General features: G+C 39.1%; 1 protein-coding gene across 1 annotated transcript in view; it reads left to right on the top strand.

The window, feature by feature from the left end:
* ulk3 (unc-51 like kinase 3) overlaps positions 1-25,283 on the top strand; it is a 37,934-nt gene that overhangs the window by 342 nt on the left and 12,309 nt on the right. Inside the window, exons 2-13 of the mRNA XM_034124019.1 lie at positions 4,190-4,320; positions 7,679-7,819; positions 9,734-9,854; positions 10,348-10,443; positions 12,111-12,254; positions 15,070-15,152; positions 16,614-16,769; positions 18,034-18,139; positions 19,805-19,845; positions 20,994-21,096; positions 22,011-22,075; positions 24,812-24,890. Coding sequence (XP_033979910.1) covers positions 4,222-4,320; positions 7,679-7,819; positions 9,734-9,854; positions 10,348-10,443; positions 12,111-12,254; positions 15,070-15,152; positions 16,614-16,769; positions 18,034-18,139; positions 19,805-19,845; positions 20,994-21,096; positions 22,011-22,075; positions 24,812-24,890 — 1,234 coding nt within the window. The 5' untranslated portion in view covers positions 4,190-4,221. The remainder of the gene's footprint in view (positions 1-4,189; positions 4,321-7,678; positions 7,820-9,733; positions 9,855-10,347; positions 10,444-12,110; positions 12,255-15,069; positions 15,153-16,613; positions 16,770-18,033; positions 18,140-19,804; positions 19,846-20,993; positions 21,097-22,010; positions 22,076-24,811; positions 24,891-25,283) is intronic.

The following is a 25,283-nucleotide window of genomic DNA, read 5'->3' as shown; positions in this document are numbered from 1 at the left end:
TCGGGGATATGTAACTCAAGTACTGTACTTAAATACAGTTTTGAGTTACTTGTACGTTAGAATCCGACTCACAATATCGTCCCACAGACGGGAATGTGTACATTGTTACAGTAAGAAAAGAGCCAAAGATAGCTTCATGTTAATTAAGAAGATTGCATTAAAATACTTAAAGATAAATGTAGAAAGTACACATTTTAGAATATACACATCTAGTACCAGGAACAATTTTGAGATAGCAGCCAGGTGAAAGTATTCAGAGGTAAATGGTGTACTTTTACTCCACTACATGTATTTAATACCTTTAGTTACTTCACAGATTTGGATGAATGATGTGAAATATAATCAAGTGTTAAATCAGACTTTAGTTCCACCTGGAGTAAATCCACAAGCTACCCTGCAGTATGCAAAGTCATTCAAACTAGCTGCACCTTTACCAGCTTTGAGAACACTTTCATGATCAATCATTATAAAACATATCATATATATTATTCTGAAATGGACCAATCTGCACAATGACTACTTTTACTGTCGCTACTTTAACTATATTTTGATGAGAATACTTTTCTACTTTTACTTGAGGAACATTTTGAATGCAGGACTTTTACTGTAACAGAGTATTCCTACACTCTGGTACTTCTACTTTTACTCAAGTACAAGATCTGAGTACTTCTACTTTTACTCAAGTACAAGATCTGAGTACTTCTACTTTTACTCAAGTACAAGATCTGAGTACTTCTACTTTTACTCAAGTACAAGATCTGAGTACTTCTCCCACCTGTGGTAAAGAAACGATACCCAGTGAACTTTGAAATCCTGCTGTTAGTGAACTCTGTAAATGATTGGTAAAATAAATAACTTATTAGTCTGTTTAATGTGGATTGGTTCAGATAGACAGTCCACGCATATATTTCATAATGCATAAAAACATGTACTACACTGCTGTTTACATCTCTTTATATTAGGGCTGTGCGATTATGGCAAAAATCATAATCACGATTATTTTGGTCAATAATTGATATCACGATTATTAAATACGATTATTCATTGACTTTGAAAAAATCAATTTATTGAACTTTAAAACAAATACAAATAATAATTTGAACAGTATCTTTTTAACTGTTGATTACCCTGAACGTATAATTCAACTGAAAAACCAATACAAAAATAAATGATACATTTAAATAAATAATATCAAAATAATAAATACCAATAAACAAGATCAACAAATATTTTGGAGCGCACTTCCCCAAGCTACTAAACATATATAAATATGATAAATACAAATAAATGAGACCAAAGTTCATTAGATCAAATATGTTGCACGGTCACAACCAAGCAAAGCAAAATAATAGTTTTTTTCGATTATGTTGTTTTCGTAATTGTGGCAGGCCAAAATCGTAATTGCGATTAAAATACGATTAATTGCACAGCCCTACTTTATATATATAATATATATAATATTACACATTCATATTACTTTATTTTATATTTAATTACATTTAATATTTCTTTATACTCTATACTAAAAATACACATTGATTGATATTTGATATACATGATACACTTACCTATTGATCTTTTAAACACTACTACTTGTTTGTACTTGTTGTCCACCTGCATGTGTATTTTTGTAAATGGTCATTTCTGTAATATCATCTTTATCTTTAATATTTTATGCCTGCCTCTTAATTAATGTTAGGTATGTTTGGCTCTTTCGCTCTAACAATGTTAATTACCCCTTTGTGGGAAGAATTAAGGTTTTCTGATTTATTTAGGCCTTTTATATTTAAGCTTTATATTTAAACTGTTTGAACGACTTCTTTCAAATGTTGTGTTCATTTGCTGATTTTCTCTTGTATTATGTATTCACATTTAATGAGCCTCAGATTTAAGCTTTTTATTGTCATTCTGTTCATATGATAATGAAGGACTTACAACCTAGAGCCACTCCAGATCTTGCACTATTTCTATTTTATTTCTATTTACTTGCACATCTCAAAACATTCTCTTGCACTGTTGTATCTGTTTTATTTGTTCTATGTCCTTTATATATTCATGTTGCTCTGTTGGAGGAGCCTGGGACTTCAGTTTTCCATTGACATATCTCACATATGACGATATGTCTTTATTAGGATCCCCATTAGCACTAGTATGAGCATTGGCTATTCTTCCTGGGGTCCTCACACACACAACACATACATAAACATGCATAATTTCATGCAGTTTACAGTGCTGTATGAAATGAAAACTAAAATGGTCGTCCAATTTTCGCCATCCTAAGGCCAATCAAAAGAAAATACAAATAAGTGTACATAATAATATCTACATACCCACAGGCACAGTTCAATGTCACGTTACTTTACAATAAAGCCTTGAATCTTGATCTTGAATGTTGAATCAAAGATTATCATCACTCATTAGCAGGTTAGGGTGAACAACAGGCTGCAGGGCTCCACATTATAAATGGCCCGCTGGCCCGGAAGCCATATTGGCTCATTTCCCCCATGGCGCGGAGCGCGGTTTAAGCGTGCCGTGTCGTGCCGGGCCCGTTTTTGGTTGCGTTTCCACTATGCCTAGTTCCGGCCCGGGGCTACTTTTTCACCTTTTTTCTGGCCCGACAAAATCGTGGTTCTATCGGGGCCAACAAACAGGGCTGAGTCGGGCTGAGTTTGCTAAACTAGAGAGAGAATCACTGGCAAGGGGGCTACAACTACAACAAGATGGACATATTTGACCGGGATTTAATTGTAATACACGTTTCAAAATGATGCCGAAGTAACAACATACTGATACCGGTTAGTAAAAACCATGAATTAATGCTTTGACAAGTCTGCAGACAGACGGCAGGCGAAAAACCTTTTAAAATGCGTGTTTTCTAAATGGAGATTGGCTAAGCTAACGCAGTATATGCTCCGACCGTCCACACTCACAACAACGGCCTATACAGACATAAATAAAGCAGCGACTGTATTCACCATGACACAGGCAGTCTGTGGTTTGTACTTGTTTAACTTTTGTCTAGTTTCTGAACAGATATGAGGAGCTGTGAGCTCTGAGGACTAACAGCTAACGGCTGATGTTGTTTTTCTGGGGTGCTCATTGAAGATGACGTCACGGCTCCGCCTACACTGCGTTACTATAGATACTACCCCAGTTCCTAAACTGTAATGGAAGCGCAGCATTAAAGTGAGCCGGGCCTAACAAGGCCTAACAAAACCGTACTAAGTCGAGCAAGGCCTGCGGTGGAAATGCGCCATTAGACACCGGGCCAGCATAACGTAGCCTACTTTCCATTTGCCTTGTCCTGTGGTATTGTATTTTGACAAGCAATTTTGTTAAATTGTTCAGTTTATTAATGCCACAACATAGCGTTTCGTGAGGAGGTTGTCGTTGTTGGGTGAAAAGCAAACAGCTGTTCTTTGCTGCGGAGCGCAGCACGAGCAGGCTCCCGTGTGGGAGCGCGCTCGTTCACTACAGACTTTCTCGCCACCTAACCATTCGCCAAAATGATTTTAAACCAGCGGTAACCGGCCAAGCACCGGGCAAAAAACAATCTTTAAATTAAAGAAAGTCACCGGAGGAGTTAAAGGAGAGTGGCAGGGAGTATGAGAAGAAGAGGGAGAGAAAGTTTCAGCCACACTGGCTTGATCGATGGAGTTGGCTTCAATATGACGATGGGTCTTTTGTCGGCTCTGTACATCAATGCCGACCTATGCTGACAAGTAAGTGAAGAGTAGAACAAATATAAAGGTATTAGCTATAGGGAAATGTCCCAGCAGTTTAAGATAATGAAGGTTCTAATCTAGGCTAGTACATAGCCATTACATGCTAACTCCTGATAATGACAGGAAGTCAGAAAATGTATTATAAAAATAATAATACTCATAGCAGAAATGTGACCCTCCTTCTTCTTTTTTAACAATGACCACAATATAATAATTTTAATAAACCAAATATGAGCAATTGAGGAAAAGGAGGAAGAACTGATGATTAAAATGTTGTAGTACAAGTAGTAATGTAGTTTGTGCATAAATTACTATTGCAACAAATGTGTTAATTTTCTTCATTATTAGAGTCGATTTTTTGGACGAATGCTCTTGGGCCAGTGGTTACAATGTTGTAATGTCTACCCCTGGTGTGTCATTTTGTATATAAATTGCATTTGTATCAACTGTACTCTACATTTCAGCGCGGACCTGATTGGATGTTTCCGTCGTCAGCATGGCTTCCAGTTTTTCTCCTCCCAAACTGTCAGACTTCATCCTCACGGAGCGCCTCGGCAGCGGCACATACGCCACCGTCTACAAAGCCTACAGGAAGGTGGGTTGGTGGAAGAGTCGGAGGCATGGGCGACACTTTTTTCAGATACAAATAAAACTGTATTGCACGCCACCCTTTTTACTTTTGTACACACGGCTAATAAAAGAAATAAAATAGAAAAACTGAACTTAAAACTGCCGCTTGAGCACCATGAAGCGAGTCTTACGCAGGTTAATGAGATAAGATAAGATAAAATAGGATTATATATTTATCTCGAAGGAAATTGTTGTGCCAGAGTTACAAAAATACAATAAACACAGCAGCATAATAATAAAACTGTACACTAACAGTGCAGTGCAAAGAGCAATTATAGTAGTATAGCAAAAATAGTGAACGTCCAGGCAGAATATCCTTTCTTCCATTTATTGCATATTCCCATTAACATACAGAACAATAGGCGCGTTCACACCAAGTACTTTTCCCTCAATAGTTCATGAGAGCTCTTTTAGTTCTGATGAACTAAAGCAGATCGCGTTCACACCAAAATGAGTTCCTGGGGGTGGATTAGGCAAATGAAGCAGCTGACGTCACTTCTTCTTCTTCTGCTTTGGGTTTACTGGCAGGCCGCAAACAACTTCACGGCGAGTACAGTAGGTGGCGGTATGCACCTTAACGTTGCAATCCGCCAAAAAACCGAGAGAAGAAGAAGAAGAAAAACCTCCCCCGTATACTGCCACGCCCACCTGCTGTATATGAGGCGTCTGTTTACCTTCCGACCTCAGACATGAGCTTCGTCTGAGTTATTTAAGCAAACACAAATACAGATCGTCGACCAGTCAAATGCAATAGCAATGCTGATTCGGAGGCGACGGCGGTTAAGAAGGATTGACAAAAGGATTGGATGACGACATGCACGCGCTACGCTACGTGTGAAATGAATAAACTGTGCCAGGTGTGTCGTATGCACACTAAATAGGCTCAGCAGTTAACACACCTTTATTATATATCCTCCTGAGAACAACTGCATCCGTCTGCCATGAACCCTACAGAAACCTACGTGTTAGTTGTGGCCCATAGTGGCCTCCATTTGTGTCGTGTAAAATGGGGGAAATCAAAAGTTAGCAAATCCCCATGTCATGTTCATAAAAACATTTAGTTTTAGGTCAAATAATTATTACACTGCTCTGAAACTCACTACACTAACTCCTAAGATGTTCCCTTACTATAATTAATTAAAAATATTGAACTCACAACACTGGTAATAACAAACTTAACCATTTCTCTTTCTATAAATAGATGGACGCCATTTTGAAATACAATGAAATTATCTTTTTGAAAGCCACAATAAATAAAGCTTCGCCAGTTTATAACCGATGAAACATGATGGTATCAGAATAATCACTTAAATGTGATGTATAGGATGCTACACAGGTCACTGTAAAGATAAAGTGTCAGAGGAGAAATAAGCAAGCTTAGTTACATGAAATGTAATGAAAAATGTAAGATACAGGCTCTGTTTAATCGCCATGTAGGTTCTCTTTTATTGCACACTCAAGACAATATCAATAACAGCATCACGCTGTCCCAGGTGTGTCGTATGCATGTGAATAGAAGTTAACATTTTCAATATCAAATAAAGTGTCAGTAGTATCAAAACATATATATATATATAATAACAATAGGTAGGCTCAGCAGCAGACACACCTTAGTGCAAAGTGAAGTGTCAGTATTAATAACAGTGGCATATATATAATCACAATAATACAAAATGAACTGTCCCAGGTGTAGGCAATTTGGGGTGAAGTGTCTTGCCCAGGGACACAACGACATGCTTACTGCAGTGGGGTTTGAACCTGTGCTCCCCTGAGCCGAACACCAACGCACCAGACCACTGCACCCCACGCCTCCCAACAAGTCATTGTACAGTTTATCAACGACGACAAGTTTTTATTTATTTTTGTATTGAAGGCCTGTTGGATTTAATCAGCTCGCTTTGCACTGCCAGAAGCCCAGCCTGAAAGGTATTTTGTTCCTCCACCTGGCGCGCCGACACCTCCACCTGGCGCGCCGCAGAGTCAGCATGGCGCTGCATCACCATGTCGTCCGATTCCTGGGCCTTGTGTGAATGCAGCAGCCGTTCGTCGTGCATCTCCTTGGCACGCAGGTCCTCATTCTCCTTGCTGATCATGGCACGGCGGGCCATCGCCATGATGGTGTCAAGGAAGCTGTCATCGCGTGCCCGCTTTCCTAAGGAGAAATAAGCAAGATACAAGATCAGTTTAATCACCTAGTAGGTTGTCAACAGAGACAACATTGGACATGGTGCAGGCAGGGACAGTGTACAAAATGCAGGTGTAAAGTAGAAGATAAGATAGGATCAAATAATATAAAATAAAAAATAAATATCAAAGTGCCCTTATTTATTGTTTTGTGCTTAATGTATGCTTGAACTTTGTTTTATATGGATTAGTGGACATCAGTTAGGTTCAGAAGGTTACGCATCTAACTTCAAGGCCAGAGTAGTTACAGTGTAAGTGGATTGACATCTAACATAACATGGCTGAGTACAATTATAACAATCAATAAAAAAAATTACATTTTTACTTAAATGTGCAAAATATTAGAACATCAGTCTTTGTGGCATGCAGGTAATCAACTGTTTAAGCTTTTACCATTAAAGGTAGGGTAGGTAAGTGTGAGAAACCGGCTCGAGATACACTTTTTGTTATATTCCATGGAATGCTCTTAACATTCCGATAGCAATTAATATCTTAAGTGCTTTGACAAAAAATCCATAAAAAAATTTCATCTGTGGAAGCCGTAGTACTGTAAAAAGCACGACCAATCATCTGAGCCGGCCCGGCTAAAATAACTGGATGGCCTACCTGCCTGTCAGCCTTCCATCGGGGCACAAACTTATCTCGTGCCCTCATTGGTCATGTGCGCGTTCGTGTGTGTTGGAGGAGGGGCTCTATAAGGAAGTGGCAGATTTCTTCCGGCATGGTGCATACATAAAAGTAAAACAAAAATTACAAACACAGATAGAGAACTATTTTAAGAAAACTATAATAACATTAAAACATGTAAAATACAGTAAAACATTGCAGTATTTACAATGAAATAGAAATGGAATATATATTATTATCTGTGTGAGGAACATTATTGAGCTCATTGCAAACAGAAGTCCCCCATCTCCCTGTAAAGAACAAAAGTTCTGACTTTTTTTCTCAAAAGTTCTGACTTTTTTCTCAAAATTCAGACTTTCTCAAAATTCAGACCTTTTTCTCAAAATCGTAAATTTCTGACTTTTTCTCAAAATTCTGACTTTTTCTCAAAATTCAGACTTTTTTCTGTTTATTTCTACTCTCTAGTTTCTACATGTTTTGTTGTAATGAAAGTGTATGTGTTGGTGTTGCAGGGCGACAGTCGGGAGGTGGTGGCGGTGAAGGTGGTTTCCAAGAAGTCTCTGAACAGAGTCTCTACAGAGAACCTGCTCACAGAGATAGAAATCCTCAAAACCATGAGACACCCTCACATCGTGCAGCTCAAAGACTTCCAGGTACGCTTATTTATATATAGAAGCCACGATTATCAGAGATCTGTCGTACATTCTATACATTTTTTCACTGTCTATATTTTGGAGTTGCTCTATGTTTATGATATCGTTACTTATTATAGCTGGATCAATTATGGACTGCATTAGGTGGGTCACGTTGGCAAGGCAAGTTTATTTATATAGCACTTTTCTGTACGCGACAATTCAAAGTGCTTTACAAAACAAATTAAAATACTTTTTATGAATAAATACAGTAAAAACACATTATATAATGGCATTTTACAACAGGCATTACAAAGCAAAGATGGTGTGTGTGTGTGTGTGTGTGTGTGTGTGTGTGTGTGTGTGTGTGTGTGTGTGTGTGTGTGTGTGTGTGTGTGTGTGTGTGTGTGTGTGTGTGTGTGTGTGTGTGTGTGTGTGTGTGTGTGTGTGTGTGTGTGTGTGTGTGTGTGTGTGTGTGTGTGTGTGTGTGTGTGTGTGTGTGTGTGTGTGTGTGTGTGTGTGTGTGTGTGTGTGTGTGTGTGTGTGTGTGTGTGTGTGTGTGTGTGTGTGTGTGTGTGGTCTGAAGCCACACGAGGACAATAACGCAAACAAACCGAAATCGATATCAAAAAAGTATTCCGTCCACACGCAACAGAAACGTGTCCGTCGAGAGACGAGACCGCTCGAAAGCGCTGGAGACGCTGTAGTACATATGCCGGGCCTGTAAGTGGCGCTGTACTCCGGCCACAAACGCAGCGAAGAAGACTTCCCGCATGGTTGCCTTTCTGTTTATTCCCCGCTGTGGACGCTCTGGCTCTTTTTCTCCCTCCCCGAGGCAATATATTGCACATGGTTGGCATGTGCTCCTGCTGCTCTCCGGTTAGTCCACCAGCAGATGACAAACACCCACCTCTCCGCCTCTTCCAAGGGACGAGGGGACCGTGGGGCAGAGTTTCAGTTTCAGTTACTTTCGCCGGTCAACATGTCCGTTAAAGTTTAAATCTTCCGGACAAAATTAGAAAAGTGCCGGTCAAAGGTCTTCTTTGTTATTTATTGAGCTTTAAAACAAATGAATAACGACTCTTTATAATAATATAAGAATTAAAAATGGAGCCTCTCTTTTCCTCCCCCTCTTCTGAGAGCCCAGCAGCTGATCTCTGAGCAGGAGAGGTGGGGAGAGGCGGGGCTATTGCTTCAACGTTATCAGGACATGATCGTCTAGGCGTAGACACGGAGCCGTTTGCCCCCCCAGAGCGTTGCCTCCCCAGATCTACCCACCTAGGGACCCGTTATCGTTATCGTTTTCTGCGTTTCCGTGTCGGCCTCGTGTGGCCGAACCGTCTATCTGATAGAGAACTGTAGCGGATACGACCGTTATCGTCCTCGTGTGGCTGCAGCCTGAGTTGTGTAAGGTATGGGTGAGGTGTGTGTGAGTTGTGTTTGACGTGTGTGTGAGTTGTGTTTGACGTGTGTGTGAGGTGGGATTTTGTGATAGCTAGATTATTATAATTATTTGTTTTTGTGTGTTGTACTAAGTTGATCATTTTCATTAAAGTAAGATTTTGTTCAACACATCTTTGGATCTCAGCATATCTTTTTAGATAGCTCGTCTGAAAACCATGCAGAACCTCAGCCTCTCAGAAACTCTGTTTGTTCCTGAGCTTGCTACATTATATGTTTTAGATTTGAGCTTCTACAAAACAAATGAGGGATGGGTTCGAGAACTATATAAATAAATCCACCATCAGATCTAATTAACCTATACCCTGCACATTTAAACAATGGTGTGTATCTATCTGTATCCATTAAAGCTATGTTGATTTAGAATCGCCCTGCAGGACACATCACTCAGTATATGTGTATTTTCTAGAATAAATGAAAGTCTTTCTACATTTAAATATGCTGCTGATGGTCTGAACCCTCCTCTGTGACCAGTGGGATGCTGAGAATATCTACCTGATCCTGGAGTGGTGTTCTGGTGGAGATCTGTCGTGCTTTATTCGAAGTCGCAGGATTTTACCTGAAACTGTGGTCCGGCGCTTCCTGCAGCAAATCGGTGAGTCAGCGGCTTCTCTGGGTATCAATTAGTATTATTATATATTTTTGGGGATTTAGTAAGAAACCATCAAATAAGAACAATAATACGTTTTAATTTAGGGAGTGTGACAGCCATCGTGTATTTAGTATTTTCAGCCATTGTGTAAATTGTTTGAGTAGTAACTGTTGTGTTAGAAAGAAAGTGTGTGTGTGTGTGTGTGTGTGTGTGTGTGTGTGTGTGTGTGTGTGTGTGTGTGTGTGTGTGTGTGTGTGTGTGTGTGTGTGTGTGTGTGTGTGTGGTGTGTGTGTGTGTGTGTGTGTGTGTGTGTGTGTGTGTGTGTGTGTGTGTGTGTGTGTGTGTGTGTGTGTGTGTGTGTGTGTGTGTGTGTGTGTGTGTGTGTGTGTGTGTGTGTGTGTGTGTGTGTGTGTGTGTGTGTGTGTGTGTGTGTGTGTGTGTGTGTGTGTGTGTGTGTGTGTGTGTGTGTGTGTGTGTGTGTGTGTGTGTTACACAGCCTGTGCCCTGCAGTTTCTTAATGAGCGAAACATCTCTCACCTGGACCTGAAACCTCAAAACATCCTGCTCAGCGGGTCCATCCTAAAACTGGCAGGTGATCACTCGCACACACACACACACACACACACACACACACACACACACAGATACATGAACTGAATAACTATTGTCGTATTAGTAGTAATGCTTATTACTTGGTATTACGTTTTACTCTTCTATGCCGATAGAATATTTTATGTTAGCCTTTTATTTCACATGTTTACTCTCATTTGTTATAATTATAGAAATATTTTAAAGCAATTGTATTTGATTGGGTCTTTGTTTTTTTACCTATATATATATATATATTATTATTTTTAATTTGTTCTAATCTGGAGAAACTGTCACCAAACCTATCTCCCCTCGGAAGAAATAATGTACTCTTGGTCTGATAAACTGCATTTCCTCTCTGCTCTCCCATACCTCCACAGCTCAGCCTTTAATTGAATCTCTAATTAAAGGCTAATTCAAACTCTGACTACTTTTAAATCCTGGCTGAAGACTTTTCTTTTTGCCGCTGCTTTTAATTGATATTCATATCTCACACTGCACTGTAACTTTTATTCATGTACCTGTGTTATTCTTGTTTTATTATCTTTGCTTTTTAAATGCTATTTTATAATATGTTTCTTAATGCTCTTAATGTCTTTCATTTTTGTAAAGCACTTTGAATTGCGTTGTGTTGAAAAGTGCTATAAATACACTTGCCGTGTGTTAGAACAATCTCCCTAGTCCCCGGCTTGAGCTTCAATCTCAGGATCCATGTATTTGTGATCCTCTCCAGAATGGAAGTAGTCATCACATACAGAGCATCAACTAGTTCCTGAACAGTGTCCTTCACATGCTGATATCCAAGAGAGGGAGTCACACAGTCACAAGATGGAGGAATAGAAAGCAGTACATCCTGTCATGTACAAAATCTCAAAATCCTGACTTTTTTTTAAAGAATCTGACTTTTTCTAAAAGAATCTGACTTTTTCTAAAAAAATCTGACTTTTTCTCAACATTTTGACTTTTTCTCAAAATCCCCCAAAAATCGGACTTTTTCAAAAAAATCACAAAATTCTGAATTTTTCTCAAAATCCCCCAAAAATCTGTCTTTTTCTCAAAATCTCCACATTCTAACTTTAAAAAAAAAAATCTGACTTTTTTTCTCAAAAAAAAAATCTGACTTTTTCTAAAAAATCTGACTTTTTCTCAACATCTAAAAAATGAATGACTTAAAAATGTTAATAATCTCTCGTCACCGGCTTGAGCTTCAATCTCAGGATCCATGTATCTGTGATCCTCTCCAGAATGGAAGTAGTCATCACATACAGAGCATCAACTAGTTCCTGAACAGTGTCCTTCACATGCTGATATCCAAGAGAGGGAGTTACACAGTCACAAGATGGAGGAATAGAAAGCAGTATTCAATGTTTACTTCAGATTAGCTCCACGTCAGAAATGATCATGCTTGTCATATGTCTATCTCCATAGAGGCTGAATCATCATGTTAATCACATAGCTATCATATGCCTCAAACAGTCCTGATGCTCTTCTAGGTAATCATACATCCTGTCATGTACACAGCTACAGTTGGGATACCTTTGTTATCATGTTGCTCTCAGATTGGAAGAGGACATTCACTATTTTCCCAACACCTTGCCTTGCCTCTACTGTTGGTGCCTCGTCTCAGACCTGTCACATTGAATCGTGTTTCCCTCTGTGATTTGCTCTCAGATTTTGGCTTTGCTCAGTACATGTCTCCGTGGGATGAGCAGAGTTCCCTGAGAGGCTCTCCGCTCTACATGGCTCCGGAGATGGTGTGCCGACGGCAGTACGACTCCAGAGTGGATCTGTGGTCCGTGGGCGTCATCCTCTACGGTCAGTGAGAGAAAACATGGATCACACGCCTCAAATTAGTTGTAATGCTACTTTGCAGAGATGGTAAAATTACACGCATCCTTTCCTCAAGTAGAAGTACAGATACTCGTGTTTAAAAATACTCTGGTAAAAGTAGAAGTACTGACTAAACTTCTTTACTCAAGTCAAAGTAAAGAGGGCTTTGAAATGTACTTCAGTAAAAAGTACCCATAACTAGCAGCTGTTTTAAAGAGTACCTGACCTCCCTTTATATTAATAGAACAATAATGTCATTGTTAGCTAATGAATGTTTCCATGCTGAACAACGGCAACATGACAACGTTTTCATTGGTCCCTCTTCTTTAGAGAAGACCAGGAAATGATGGATACACGGATCGTGTTCAAATCAATAGGCACGCAATGACTCTAAATAATAATGATCACGCCACCAAACACACATTCAAACTAAAGGAACCAGCCTGTTTGGGAAATGTAAGAAGTAGAAAGTACAGGTATTTGGGTTCAACATGTAAGAAGTAGAAAGTACAGGTATTTGTGTTCAACATGTAAGAAGTAGAAAGTACAGGTATTTGTGTTCAAAATGTAAGAAGTAGAAAGTACAGGTATTTGGGTTCAAAATGTAAGAAGTAGAAAGTACAGGTATTTGTGTTCAACATGTAAGAAGTAGAAAGTACAGGTATTTGTGTTCAAAATGTAAGAAGTAGAAAGTACAGGTATTTGTGTTCAACATGTAAGAAGTAGAAAGTATAGGTATTTGTGTTCAAAATGTAAGAAGTAGAAAGTACAGGTATTTGTGTTCAACATGTAAGAAGTAGAAAGTACAGGTATTTGTGTTCAAAGTGTAAGAAGTAGAAAGTACAGGTATTAGTGTTCAAAATGTAAGAAGTAGAAAGTACAGGTATTTGTGTTCAAAATGTAAGAAGTAGAAAGTACAGGTATTTGTGTTCAACATGTAAGAAGTAGAAAGTACAGGTATTTGTGTTCAACATGTAAGAAGTAGAAAGTACAGGTATTTGTGTTCAAAATGTAAGAAGTAGAAAGTACAGGTATTTGTGTTCAACATGTAAGAAGTAGAAAGTACAGGTATTTGAGTTCAACATGTAAGAAGTAGAAAGTACAGGTATTTGTGTTCAACATGTAAGAAGTAGAAAGTACAGGTATTAGTGTTCAAAATGTAAGAAGTAGAAAGTACAGGTATTAGTGTTCAAAATGTAAGAAGTAGAAAGTACAGGTATTTGTGTTCAACATGTAAGAAGTAGAAAGTACAGGTATTTGTGTTCAACATGTAAGAAGTAGAAAGTACAGGTATTTGTGTTCAACATGTAAGAAGTAGAAAGTACAGGTATTTGTGTTCAACATGTAAGAAGTAGAAAGTACAGGTATTTGTGTTCAACATGTAAGAAGTAGAAAGTACAGGTATTTGTGTTCAAAGTGTAAGAAGTAGAAAGTACAGGTATTAGTGTTCAAAATGTAAGAAGTAGAAAGTACAGGTATTTGTGTTCAAAATGTAAGAAGTAGAAAGTACAGGTATTTGTGTTCAAAGTGTAAGAAGTAGAAAGTACAGGTATTAGTGTTCAAAATGTAAGAAGTAGAAAGTACAGGTATTAGTGTTCAAAATGTAAGAAGTAGAAAGTACAGGTATTAGTGTTCAAAATGTAAGAAGTAGAAAGTACAGGTATTTGTGTTGAACATGTAAGAAGTAGAAAGTACAGGTATTTGTGTTCAACATGTAAGAAGTAGAAAGTACAGGTATTTGTGTTCAAAGTGTAAGAAGTAGAAAGTACAGGTATTAGTGTTCAAAATGTAAGAAGTAGAAAGTACAGGTATTTGTGTTCAAAATGTAAGAAGTAGAAAGTACAGGTATTTGTGTTCAAAATGTAAGAAGTAGAAAGTACAGGTATTTGTGTTCAACATGTAAGAAGTAGAAAGTACAGGTATTTGTGTTCAACATGTAAGAAGTAGAAAGTACAGGTATTTGTGTTCAAAATGTAAGAAGTAGAAAGTACAGGTATTTGTGTTCAAAATGTAAGAAGTAGAAAGTACAGGTGTTTGTGTTCAACATGTAAGAAGTAGAAAGTACAGGTATTTGTGTTCAACATGTAAGAAGTCAAAGTAAAAAGTCGTCAGAAAACTAAGTAGTGGAGTAAAGATACCAGAAAAATGTACTTAAGTCCAGTAACGAAGTATTTGTACTCCACTACTTCCCACCTCTGCTGCATTGTAAAAAGATAAAAGGTAAGATTGAATTGATTGAGTCACAGCAGCTTGATAAATAAAGTTATGCACATAATTTGAAAAGTAAACACAAATAAAATGTAACATCTCAAAATAGAAAAATGAAACAGAACAAAATATATACAAGTTGACCGTGAAAGATAAACATTTGTCACTCTACAGTAATGGCTCTGTGTGAGTAACAACGTACTATAGGAGTCATAAACAATTTCTCAACAAAGACCAACACGACTTATTTAAGGTCGCCTAAATAAGATTATTTCAAAGTCAAAGTCAACTTTATTGTCAATCTTTCAGTTTGTGTGTACAGAGAGATCAAAATACCGTTTCCCACAATCCTGAATACAAAACCAAATATATGTATAAAGTATGTATATCCTATATATACAAAATAACAGTCACTTCAATATCTTTGGGAATGTGCATTAGTTCCAGGCTGTCCATAGCAGCGTGGAAAGTGTCTGGTTTTGAGTGTCTGAGTGTGCGTGGGGTCTCACTCTCAGTTACAGGAAATGCATCACTACTTGTTGGTAAAGTCACTGCAGATGGATTGAACTTAACACTGTTTCTGTTCTTTTAGAGGCACTTTTTGGGCGTGCACCATTCGCATCAAGATCATACGCTGAACTGGAGGAGAAGATCCGGAGTAACCAACCTATTGAGGTCAGATTCGTGAAATGAATTAGTTATTTATTAGTGACATTTTGTTAATATTACGACGTACTCACTGTGAAATAAAGCTCCACCGTGCTACGTATTCCTCACTTGATGGATACTCAAAATGTCACAAACTCTAATTTCATAATGAACTTTATTTAAAGAGCACTTTTCATACAACAGATGCACCATGAAGTGCAATAAAAAGCACATTCAGAACATTTAAACTAGGCCAAAAAGACAAAACACTTTGATATGAAGACTGTGGATATAGTAATGAAATGACTAAAATATATAAAAGAGAATTATTGAAGAACATAATGGGAGCTACATTCATTATAAGCCCAATTACATGTCACATGACATGGTACAAATATGTCATATTATGTCTAGATTATCTGTAAAGCACATTGCTTTTTGAAAAGGACTAGAGTTGCTCACTATTGGTATGAGACTATTAGAAAGTGTACACACACTAACAACGCCTGGGGATAAGAGAACTTAAATAATAAATCATATTTGATGAGGCTGAAGTCACCTCTGTTTTTATTGCTCACACTGAACAACAGCTGTAATTAAAAACACATTACCCCTGACTCGTGAGTTTTCTCTCCCAGTATTTGTGAATCTTTGCCATGAAACCACTAGATGGCAGACTTTCACACTTTACCCTCATCCCCCTCAGGACTGTCAGTCACGATTCAGGTACCTTTCTAAAGTTAAATGGAAAATCTGGGATAGAAATAAAATACTTTTTTTGTCGACAGGCCGATACAACATTTACAATTATGACCTGTTTAGAAAACAAATATCTCTACCATAAGTTGCATTTTCAAAAAGGCCCTATTCTGTTTTTGAGTCTTCCCTTCCCTTTAGTGTGTTCTGTAGGTTTTAGTGCATGTAAATGGTCTGCAGAGGCTACAATCCCTGCGTTATGGCCCTATAAATATTCATGTGTATGAGATCACCCATGTAAAAACAAACGTAACAGACTGCTTGAAACTAAAGTAGTATCTGTGTCGCTGTCCTAGTCGTGTGTGAACATTTGATTTTATGATTATCCCGGACAAATATATTGCAATTCATTTTATCCCAATGATCATCTCTACAGACATAACACTCTAAAAGTGGCACTTGAACAAACTGGACTAACAAGTTACACATATTTAACTTGACATTACAGCTGTCCTGATTGCATGCACACACAACCTGTGTATCACCTTTATAACAGTGGAAGATAACGGTATACTGTAAAAGATGGAGGGCTTTCACAACACTCGTGTAGACTGGAGCTAAATGGATTAGCATATGGCTCATTACCCAGGGATTCACTCAAGAGTTTTAAGGTCATCTTTAGATTTTTCCTTGTGAGACTTGAAGGTCTTTGGCAACAATCCGCTGTCCTTCTCCCCGGGGTTTGTCCTGTGGATTTACTGCAACATAATAAGGTCATGTTTTGTGCCTCAGCTGCCTCCCGGGGCCCGAGTATCCAAGAACTGCAGAGACCTTCTTCTGCGGCTGCTGGACAGAAACCCAGACGCCCGGATCACCTTTAAAGAGTTCTTCACGCACCCTTTTGTGGATATGGAGCACATGCCGAGTGCAGAAAGCCTAGTGAAAGCGGTGAGAAGAAAAAGGGAGTGTACGCTGGTGGGAAGTAGTGGAGTACAAATACTTCGTTACTGTACTTCAGTACATTTTTCTGGTATCAGTACTTTACTCCACTACGACTTTTTCTGACGACCTTTTACATTTTGAACCCAAATACCTGTACTTTCTACTTCTTACATTTCTAACACAAATACCTGTACTTTCTACTTCTTACATGTTGAACCCAAATACCTGTACTTTCTACTTCTTACATGTTGAACCCAAATACCTGTACTTTCTACTTCTCTCATTTCCCAAACAGGCTGGTTCCTTTAGTTTGAATGTGTGTTTGGTGGCGTGATCATTATTATTTAGAGTCATTGCGTGCCTATTGATTTGAACACGATCCGTGTATCCATCATTTCCTGGTCTTCTCTAAAGAAGAGGGACCAATGAAAACGTTGTCATGTTGCCGTTGTTCAGCATGGAAACATTCATTAGCTAACAATGACATTATTGTTCTATTCATATAAAGGGAGGTCAGGTACTCTTTAAAACAGCTGCTAGTTATGGGTACTTTTTACTGAAGTACATTTCAAAGCCCTCTTTACTTTTACTTGAGTAAAGAAGTTTAGTCAGTACTTCTACTTTTACCAGAGTATTTTTAAACACGAGTATCTGTACTTCTACTTGAGGAAATTATGTGTTTACTTTTGCCCTCTCTGGCGCTGGCATGTGTGTCTATACTCTACATGACCATGAATAATGTGTGTGTAATCGGCTGAGCACGTGTTAGGTTTTCCCTTCACGCATGACTCTGCATGCACTGACTTTTATCCACCCGGGGAAAACACTATGCATTATTTTATTTCAATTTTTTTGTATTCTAACCTTTTATGCTTTTAACCTTTTTTATATCACCATATTTTATTCAATATGCTCCTTAGATAACTTTTATTTAATTTTCTCCTCATAGCATTGTGAAGCACCTTGAGATGATATTGTTTTTAAAGTGTGCTATATAAAAGAAACATATTGTTATTATTCAGGCTCTCACATAATTATATTTCTGTAAATATTGTCTTTATTTTTCATTTGATACAATAGTCTTAAAACATATATCAGTTGTTTTAAATAGCTTTTATAATTGTTTTTGCTACGTTTTGATCTTTCTCTGTCTTTGCATGCACCATTTCTACCAAAGCAAATTCAGTAGTTTAACAGCAACAGGGTGAGAATGAAAAACAGGACAGCACAGATTCATTTAGTGATGCCACTTCCTGTTTCCTGTCTTCAGAAGGCGATGGTGCTGCAGGCGGTTCAGAAGGACCAGGAGGGAGAGAGAGACGCCGCACTCTGTCTCTACTGCAGCGCTTTGGAGCACTTTGTCCCCGCTATCCACTGTAAGAGCATCACTTCCTGTCTGTGGAGCATAACTTCGGCCCAATCCCAAACTGCCCCCTACACCCTACCCCTACACACTACCCCTCCGTACTACCCCTCCGTTTGCGCGTTCGCGCGGAGGGTCCGCCACATTAAGTGCTGTTCCAAACCAACGAGTGTGGAGCGGTGTGGAGGGGGAGTGGGCTATCAAGCCCTCAAACAGCGAGTCTGCAGCGGTGCTGACTGGAGACCGGTCTCTACCTGACCGGTCTCTACCGGACCGGCTCAACGCTGTGTGTGTCCGTCAGGAAACACGCTGTTTACAAGTAGTTCCAAGTAACATATTTAAAGATGTTTGGAGTTTTATTTGAGTTATTAATTTACATTTTTTGTCAAAGACATGCAGATTTGAAACCGTTGTTACATACAGTTACAGCATTTCCTGTTTCTGCCGGAGAGAGGGGAGTTTGTCCCAAAGCTTGCCGCTGTATTTACTCCCTCCATCTGACAGGAGGGAGTATCGTTCAGCTGCGAGTGTAGCTACAGACGGAGTTCACTCCGTCACGGAGGGGAGGGGTCGAGGAAGTGGTTTGGGATTGGGCCTTCCTGTCTGTGGAGCATCACTTCCTGTCTGTGGAGCATCACTTCCTGTCTGTGGAGCTTTAAATGTACCACACCACAGTTAACTGTCAAAGTGAAACCAAAACCAGAGGTGGAAGAAGTACTCAGATCTTGTACTTGAGTAAAAGTAGAAGTATTCAGATATTGTACTTGAGTAAAAGTAGAAGTACTCAGGTCTTGTACTTGAGTAAAAGTAGAAGTACTCAGATCTTGTACTTGAGTAAAAGTAGAAGTACTCAGATCTTGTTCTTGAGTAAAAGTAGAAGTACTCAGATCTTGTACTTGAGTAAAAGTAGAAGTACTCAGATCTTGTACTTGAGTAGAAGTAGAAGTACTCAGATCTTGTACTTGAGTAAAAGTAGAAGTACTCAGATCTTGTACTTGAGTAAAAGTAGAAGTACTCAGATCTTGTACTTGAGTAGAAGTAGAAGTACTCAGATCTTGTACTTGAGTAAAAGTAGAAGTACTCAGATCTTGTACTTGAGTAAAAGTAGAAGTACTCAGGTCTTGTACTTGAGTAAAAGTAGAAGTACTCAGGTCTTGTACTTGAGTAAAAGTAGAAGTACTCAGATCTTGTACTTGAGTAGAAGTACCAGAGTGTAGGAATACTCTGTTACAGTAAAAGTCCTGCATTCAAAATGTTCCTCAAGTAAAAGTAGAAAAGTATTATCATCAAAATATAGTTAAAGTAGCGACAGTAAAAGTAGTCATTGTGCAGATTGGTCCATTTCAGAATAATATATATGATATGTTTTATAATGATTGATCATGAAAGTGTTCTCAAAGCTGGTAAAGGTGCAGCTAGTTTGAATGACTTTGTATACTACAGAGTAGCTTGTGGATTTACTCCAGGTGGAACTAAAGTCTGATTTAACACTTGATTATATTTCACATCATTCATCCACATCTGTGAAGTAACTAAAGGTATTAAATACATGTAGTGGAGTAAACGTACACAGTAGCAAAACATTTGAATACTCTAGTACAAGTACCTACAAAAATGGTAATTAAGTAAATGTACTTAGTTACTTCCCACCACTGACCACATCTTGTCTCCTCTGCAGACGAGACAGACCGACAGCGTAAAGAAACTCTCCGACAGAAGGTAGGTCTGAAAACTCTCTCTCTTTCTCTATTCTCAACATATGTAAGTGACTGTCTCTCATGTTATGAACCTGCAAGGACACTCTGAAGCAGCACAAATCATATCAAATATAAAACAGTAATAGAACTCAAAACAAAGTGCCGCTGAGACACCCGTCAGCGAATCTTACACATGGGTTTAAAAAAGGTCCGAGCAAAAAGTCATCGTGTGCATTTTATTTTCTTAATACCAGAATATACAACAGTTTATTTTTCTATTTTCTTGCCTCGTGCATACCCGATGGTAAACAACCTACCGGGGCACTCCCCATAAACACCAGGTCTCCCATAAACTGCCTTCTCAACATAAAAGCATAAAACAACTTATTTGATCTACTTCAATAACACTCGAAGGAAAGGAAGATTTACTTAATAAAATATATGGATAAGTATTAAATAGTATAAGTCCGTATATGGCTCCGTCACTCAGATCTTCCAATATTTCACTTTTTAGAAGAATGCATTACAAGAAAACTGGGGAGGCTCCTTTCTGTTTCTATATCGCCCCAAACATTTGATCTTAGAACAGCAACCTCAATTGGAGTTTTTAAAAGTAAATTAAAGGGGACCTATCATGCAAAATGCACTTTTGTATGTCTTTTCTACATGAATATGTGTCCCCGGTGTTCCAGGGAACTCACCAAGTGTCAGAAAACACAACCCTCTCTATTTTCCTCCATACCCAAATCTCTAAAAAAGGGGCTGCAACGGATCTGATAAAAACTGATCCAGATTTGAACACTGTCCTGACGTCAGGACGGTGGCGCTACGGCTATTGGGCCAACTCCACCAATCAGGAGGAGACAGCCACGGCCATTGCCGTTCGAAAGCGCTGGAGACGCTGTAGTACATATGCCAGGCCTGTAGGTGGTGCTGTTCTCACTGAATCAACCCTTGCTAAAACAGATCTAAAAAATGTCAAATTGAGCAAAATGAGGCATGGCTAAAATGCATGATCTGTTTGGTATTTTTATAAATATGCCTTATATAGGTATGGTCCTACACTATATTATTCAAATATAGCATGATAGGTCCACTTTAAAGGATGTGTGAACTTTTGCCATCTCTGGATTTGATTAAGTTGAGTAAATGTGAGATGACTTCCTTCAGGTGCGTCAGTACGTTTCCAGAGCCGAGGAGCTGAAATCACTGCTGGCCTCGGACAACAGGCTGAGTTTTGAGGAAGCCCGGAACTCCAGGGATATCCTCCGAGGTAAAAAACACATCTTAGGGCAGAGAGAAGGCCACTGGGCAAAACGGGGAATGAAGACGAAATTTGAGTAGATACAGATTTGAAACGAGTGTTAAAACCTGCCAGTAATCCAACCAGAAAGTGCAAAGAGGTTTCAATGAATACACAAAACAAACAGTACTGTAGTAATGTGTATACTTTATAAATATCTTCCTACAGAAATGTATAGTTGGGTCCCAGCACATGAACTGCCGAAAGCTAAGTTGCATATGTTGGGCAATTAGCATAAGTTGCGTTGATAAGCATCATAGTTTATGTTGATAATAGTAAAACAATTACAGATTTTGAAAATGTTGGGGGTTATTGAGGATGCTGAGTCCATTTCAGGGTCAGAAATTGCAGTTTTTACCAGACATATTTGCTGATATTGATGAATTTTGGATTGGACAGATAGCTTATTTATCTCAAAACAAATTGTCCACAGTAGAGGTATTCATTTCCATCTCGTGCTCTCTATATCGAATGGTCGCTACACCGCTCATGGTAGTCCAACTCAGCCCACAGAGAGTACAAATATGGCCTCTTTCTGGTTTTATCTGACATTTTTGATCCTGAAAATGTCAGAAATGGATTCAGCATCCTCACTAACCCCCCAAAACTGCTCCAAAACTGTCCAAATCGGCCGACAATTTGTTCACTATTGTCTGCCTGGGCTGTCATGCTAATTTGTGCAAATGAAGGCAACTTGTAACAGAAAGTAATCAGATTACTTTGATATTGTGATACTCAGATGAGGTAACTGATTACATTCTTTGACATGTAACTAGTTATTGTAACGGATTACATGTTTAAAGTTACCCTCCCAACTTTGCTGCTGCATTAAGACCGACTAACATTAGGACTAAAACTATTGTTCCTTTTTCTTTCCGCTCCAGAAATGTCTCGAGATAAACCCCGGCTTCTCGCTGCTCTGCAGGCGTCGTCTGCTGCCATCACTAAGGTACATAGATTCAAGACTCAAGGCTTTATTGTCATTTGTACATTAACTACAGCGTAGATATGGCAATGGAAAACTTAAAGGTTACCTATTAGGCAAAATACACTTCCTCATGTCTCTTCTTCATCAACATGTGTCCCCTCTTCTTCATGTCTCTTCTACATCAACATGTGTCCCCTCTTCTTCATGTCTCTTCTACATCAACATGTGTCCCCTCTTCTTCATGTCTCTTCTTCATCAACATGTGTCCCCTCTTCTTCATGTCTCTTCTACATCAACATGTGTCCCCTCTTCTTCATGTCTCTTCTACATCAACATGTGTCCCCTCTTCTTCATGTCTCTTCTACATCAACATGTGTCCCCTCTTCTTCATGTCTCTTCTACATCAACATGTGTCCCCTCTTCTTCATGTCTCTTCTACATCAACATGTGTCCTCTCTTCTTCATGTCTCTTCTACATCAACATGTGTCCCCTCTTCTTCATGTCTCTTCTACATCAACATGTGTCCCCTCTTCTTCATGTCTCTTCTACATCAACATGTGTCCTCTCTTCTTCATGTCTCTTCTACATCAACATGTGTCCCCTCTTCTTCATGTCTCTTCTTCATCAACATGTGTCCCCTCTTCTTCATGTCTCTTCTTCATCAACATGTGTCCCCTCTTCTTCATGTCTCTTCTTCATCAACATGTGTCCCCTCTTCTTCATGTCTCTTCTACATCAACATGTGTCCCCTCTTCTTCATGTCTCTTCTTCATCAACATGTGTCCCCTCTTCTTCATGTCTCTTCTACATCAACATGTGTCCCCTCTTCTTCATGTCTCTTCTACATCAACATGTGTCCCCTCTTCTTCATGTCTCTTCTTCATCAACATGTGTCCCCTCTTCTTCATGTCTCTTCTACATCAACATGTGTCCCCTCTTCTTCATGTCTCTTCTACATCAACATGTGTCCCCTCTTCTCCATGTCTCTTCTACATCAACATGTGTCCCCTCTTCTTCATGTCTCTTCTACATCAACATGTGTCCCCTCTTCTTCATGTCTCTTCTTCATCAACATGTGTCCCCTCTTCTTCATGTCTCTTATACATCAACATGTGTCCCCTCTTCTTCATGTCTCTTCTACATCAACATGTGTCCCCTCTTCTTCATGTCTCTTCTACATCAACATGTGTCCCCTCTTCTTCATGTCTCTTCTTCATCAACAGGTGTCCCCTCTTCTTCATGTCTCTTCTACATCAACATGTGTCCCCTCTTCTTCATGTCTCTTCTTCATCAACATGTGTCCCCTCTTCTCCATGTCTCTTCTACATCAACATGTGTCCCCTCTTCTTCATGTCTCTTCTTCATCAACATGTGTCCCCTCTTCTTCATGTCTCTTCTACATCAACATGTGTCCCCTCTTCTTCATGTCTCTTCTACATCAACATGTGTCCCCTCTTCTTCATGTCTCTTCTACATCAACATGTGTCCCCTCTTCTTCATGTCTCTTCTTCATCAACATGTGTCCCCTCTTCTTCATGTCTCTTCTACATCAACATGTGTCCCCTCTTCTTCATGTCTCTTCTACATCAACATGTGTCCCCTCTTCTTCATGTCTCTTCTACATCAACATGTGTCCCCTCTTCTTCATGTCTCTTCTACATCAACATGTGTCCCCTCTTCTTCATGTCTCTTCTTCATCAACATGTGTCCCCTCTTCTTCATGTCTCTTCTACATCAACATGTGTCCCCTCTTCTTCATGTCTCTTCTACATCAACATGTGTCCCCTCTTCTCCATGTCTCTTCTACATCAACATGTGTCCCCTCTTCTTCATGTCTCTTCTACATCAACATGTGTCCCCTCTTCTTCATGTCTCTTCTTCATCAACATGTGTCCCCTCTTCTTCATGTCTCTTATACATCAACATGTGTCCCCTCTTCTTCATGTCTCTTCTACATCAACATGTGTCCCCTCTTCTTCATGTCTCTTCTACATCAACATGTGTCCCCTCTTCTTCATGTCTCTTCTTCATCAACATGTGTCCCCTCTTCTTCATGTCTCTTCTACATCAACATGTGTCCCCTCTTCTTCATGTCTCTTCTTCATCAACATGTGTCCCCTCTTCTCCATGTCTCTTCTACATCAACATGTGTCCCCTCTTCTTCATGTCTCTTCTTCATCAACATGTGTCCCCTCTTCTTCATGTCTCTTCTACATCAACATGTGTCCCCTCTTCTTCATGTCTCTTCTACATCAACATGTGTCCCCTCTTCTTCATGTCTCTTCTACATCAACATGTGTCCCCTCTTCTTCATGTCTCTTCTTCATCAACATGTGTCCCCTCTTCTTCATGTCTCTTCTACATCAACATGTGTCCCCTCTTCTTCATGTCTCTTCTACATCAACATGTGTCCCCTCTTCTTCATGTCTCTTCTACATCAACATGTGTCCCCTCTTCTTCATGTCTCTTCTACATCAACATGTGTCCCCTCTTCTTCATGTCTCTTCTTCATCAACATGTGTCCCCTCTTCTTCATGTCTCTTCTACATCAACATGTGTCCCCTCTGTGGAAAGAGACTCTGAAAGTTTCAGGAACAAAGATTCTCTCTCTTTTTGTCCTGATCCATTTCTATAAAAACTGAAAATGAGCTGAAAGAGTTCAAAGCCTACTCTTGTCAAACTATTTCTTGTTGCTTGTGACTGAAATACCTCTACTAGTACCAGGGTGACCTTTTTTGTTACTACTGTTTCTCCAGGAGGAGCGTGGGCAGGGGGATCAGGAGGTGCTGGATGCGTACCAGCAGTGTTTAGGAGAACTTCTGCTGGCGCTGGCAGGTACACAAACTCCTTATTCACACAGGAACATAAAGAGATCTAGAGAAAGGATGAGTGACTGTTTGAGACATTTATTTTGAATTGAGGGAACAGACAGAAACTCCAGGGAACGGCTGGAGTGACAGAAACCAACAAAAAAGTTATTTGGTGAAGATTTGAAGAAATTAAACTAAAAACAGATTAGATTTATCTTAAAAAAACTAAATCAAAGAAGTATTTCCTGGTTAGAAATCTATACAAATCTTAAATAAGAATGTACTACTACGCAAAAGAAATGGGTATTAAACAAAAATGACCAGAGGTGGAAGAAGTACTCGGATCTTGTACTTGAGTAAAAGTAGAAGTGCTAAGTTTACTCAAGTACAAGATATGAGTATTTCTACTTTTACTCAA

Source organism: Trematomus bernacchii, unplaced genomic scaffold (genome assembly GCF_902827165.1).
Source record: "Trematomus bernacchii unplaced genomic scaffold, fTreBer1.1, whole genome shotgun sequence".
NCBI lineage: Eukaryota > Metazoa > Chordata > Actinopteri > Perciformes > Nototheniidae > Trematomus > Trematomus bernacchii.
The sequence above is the reverse complement of the archived record's forward strand: the minus strand, read 5'-3'. Positions and strand labels throughout refer to the sequence as shown.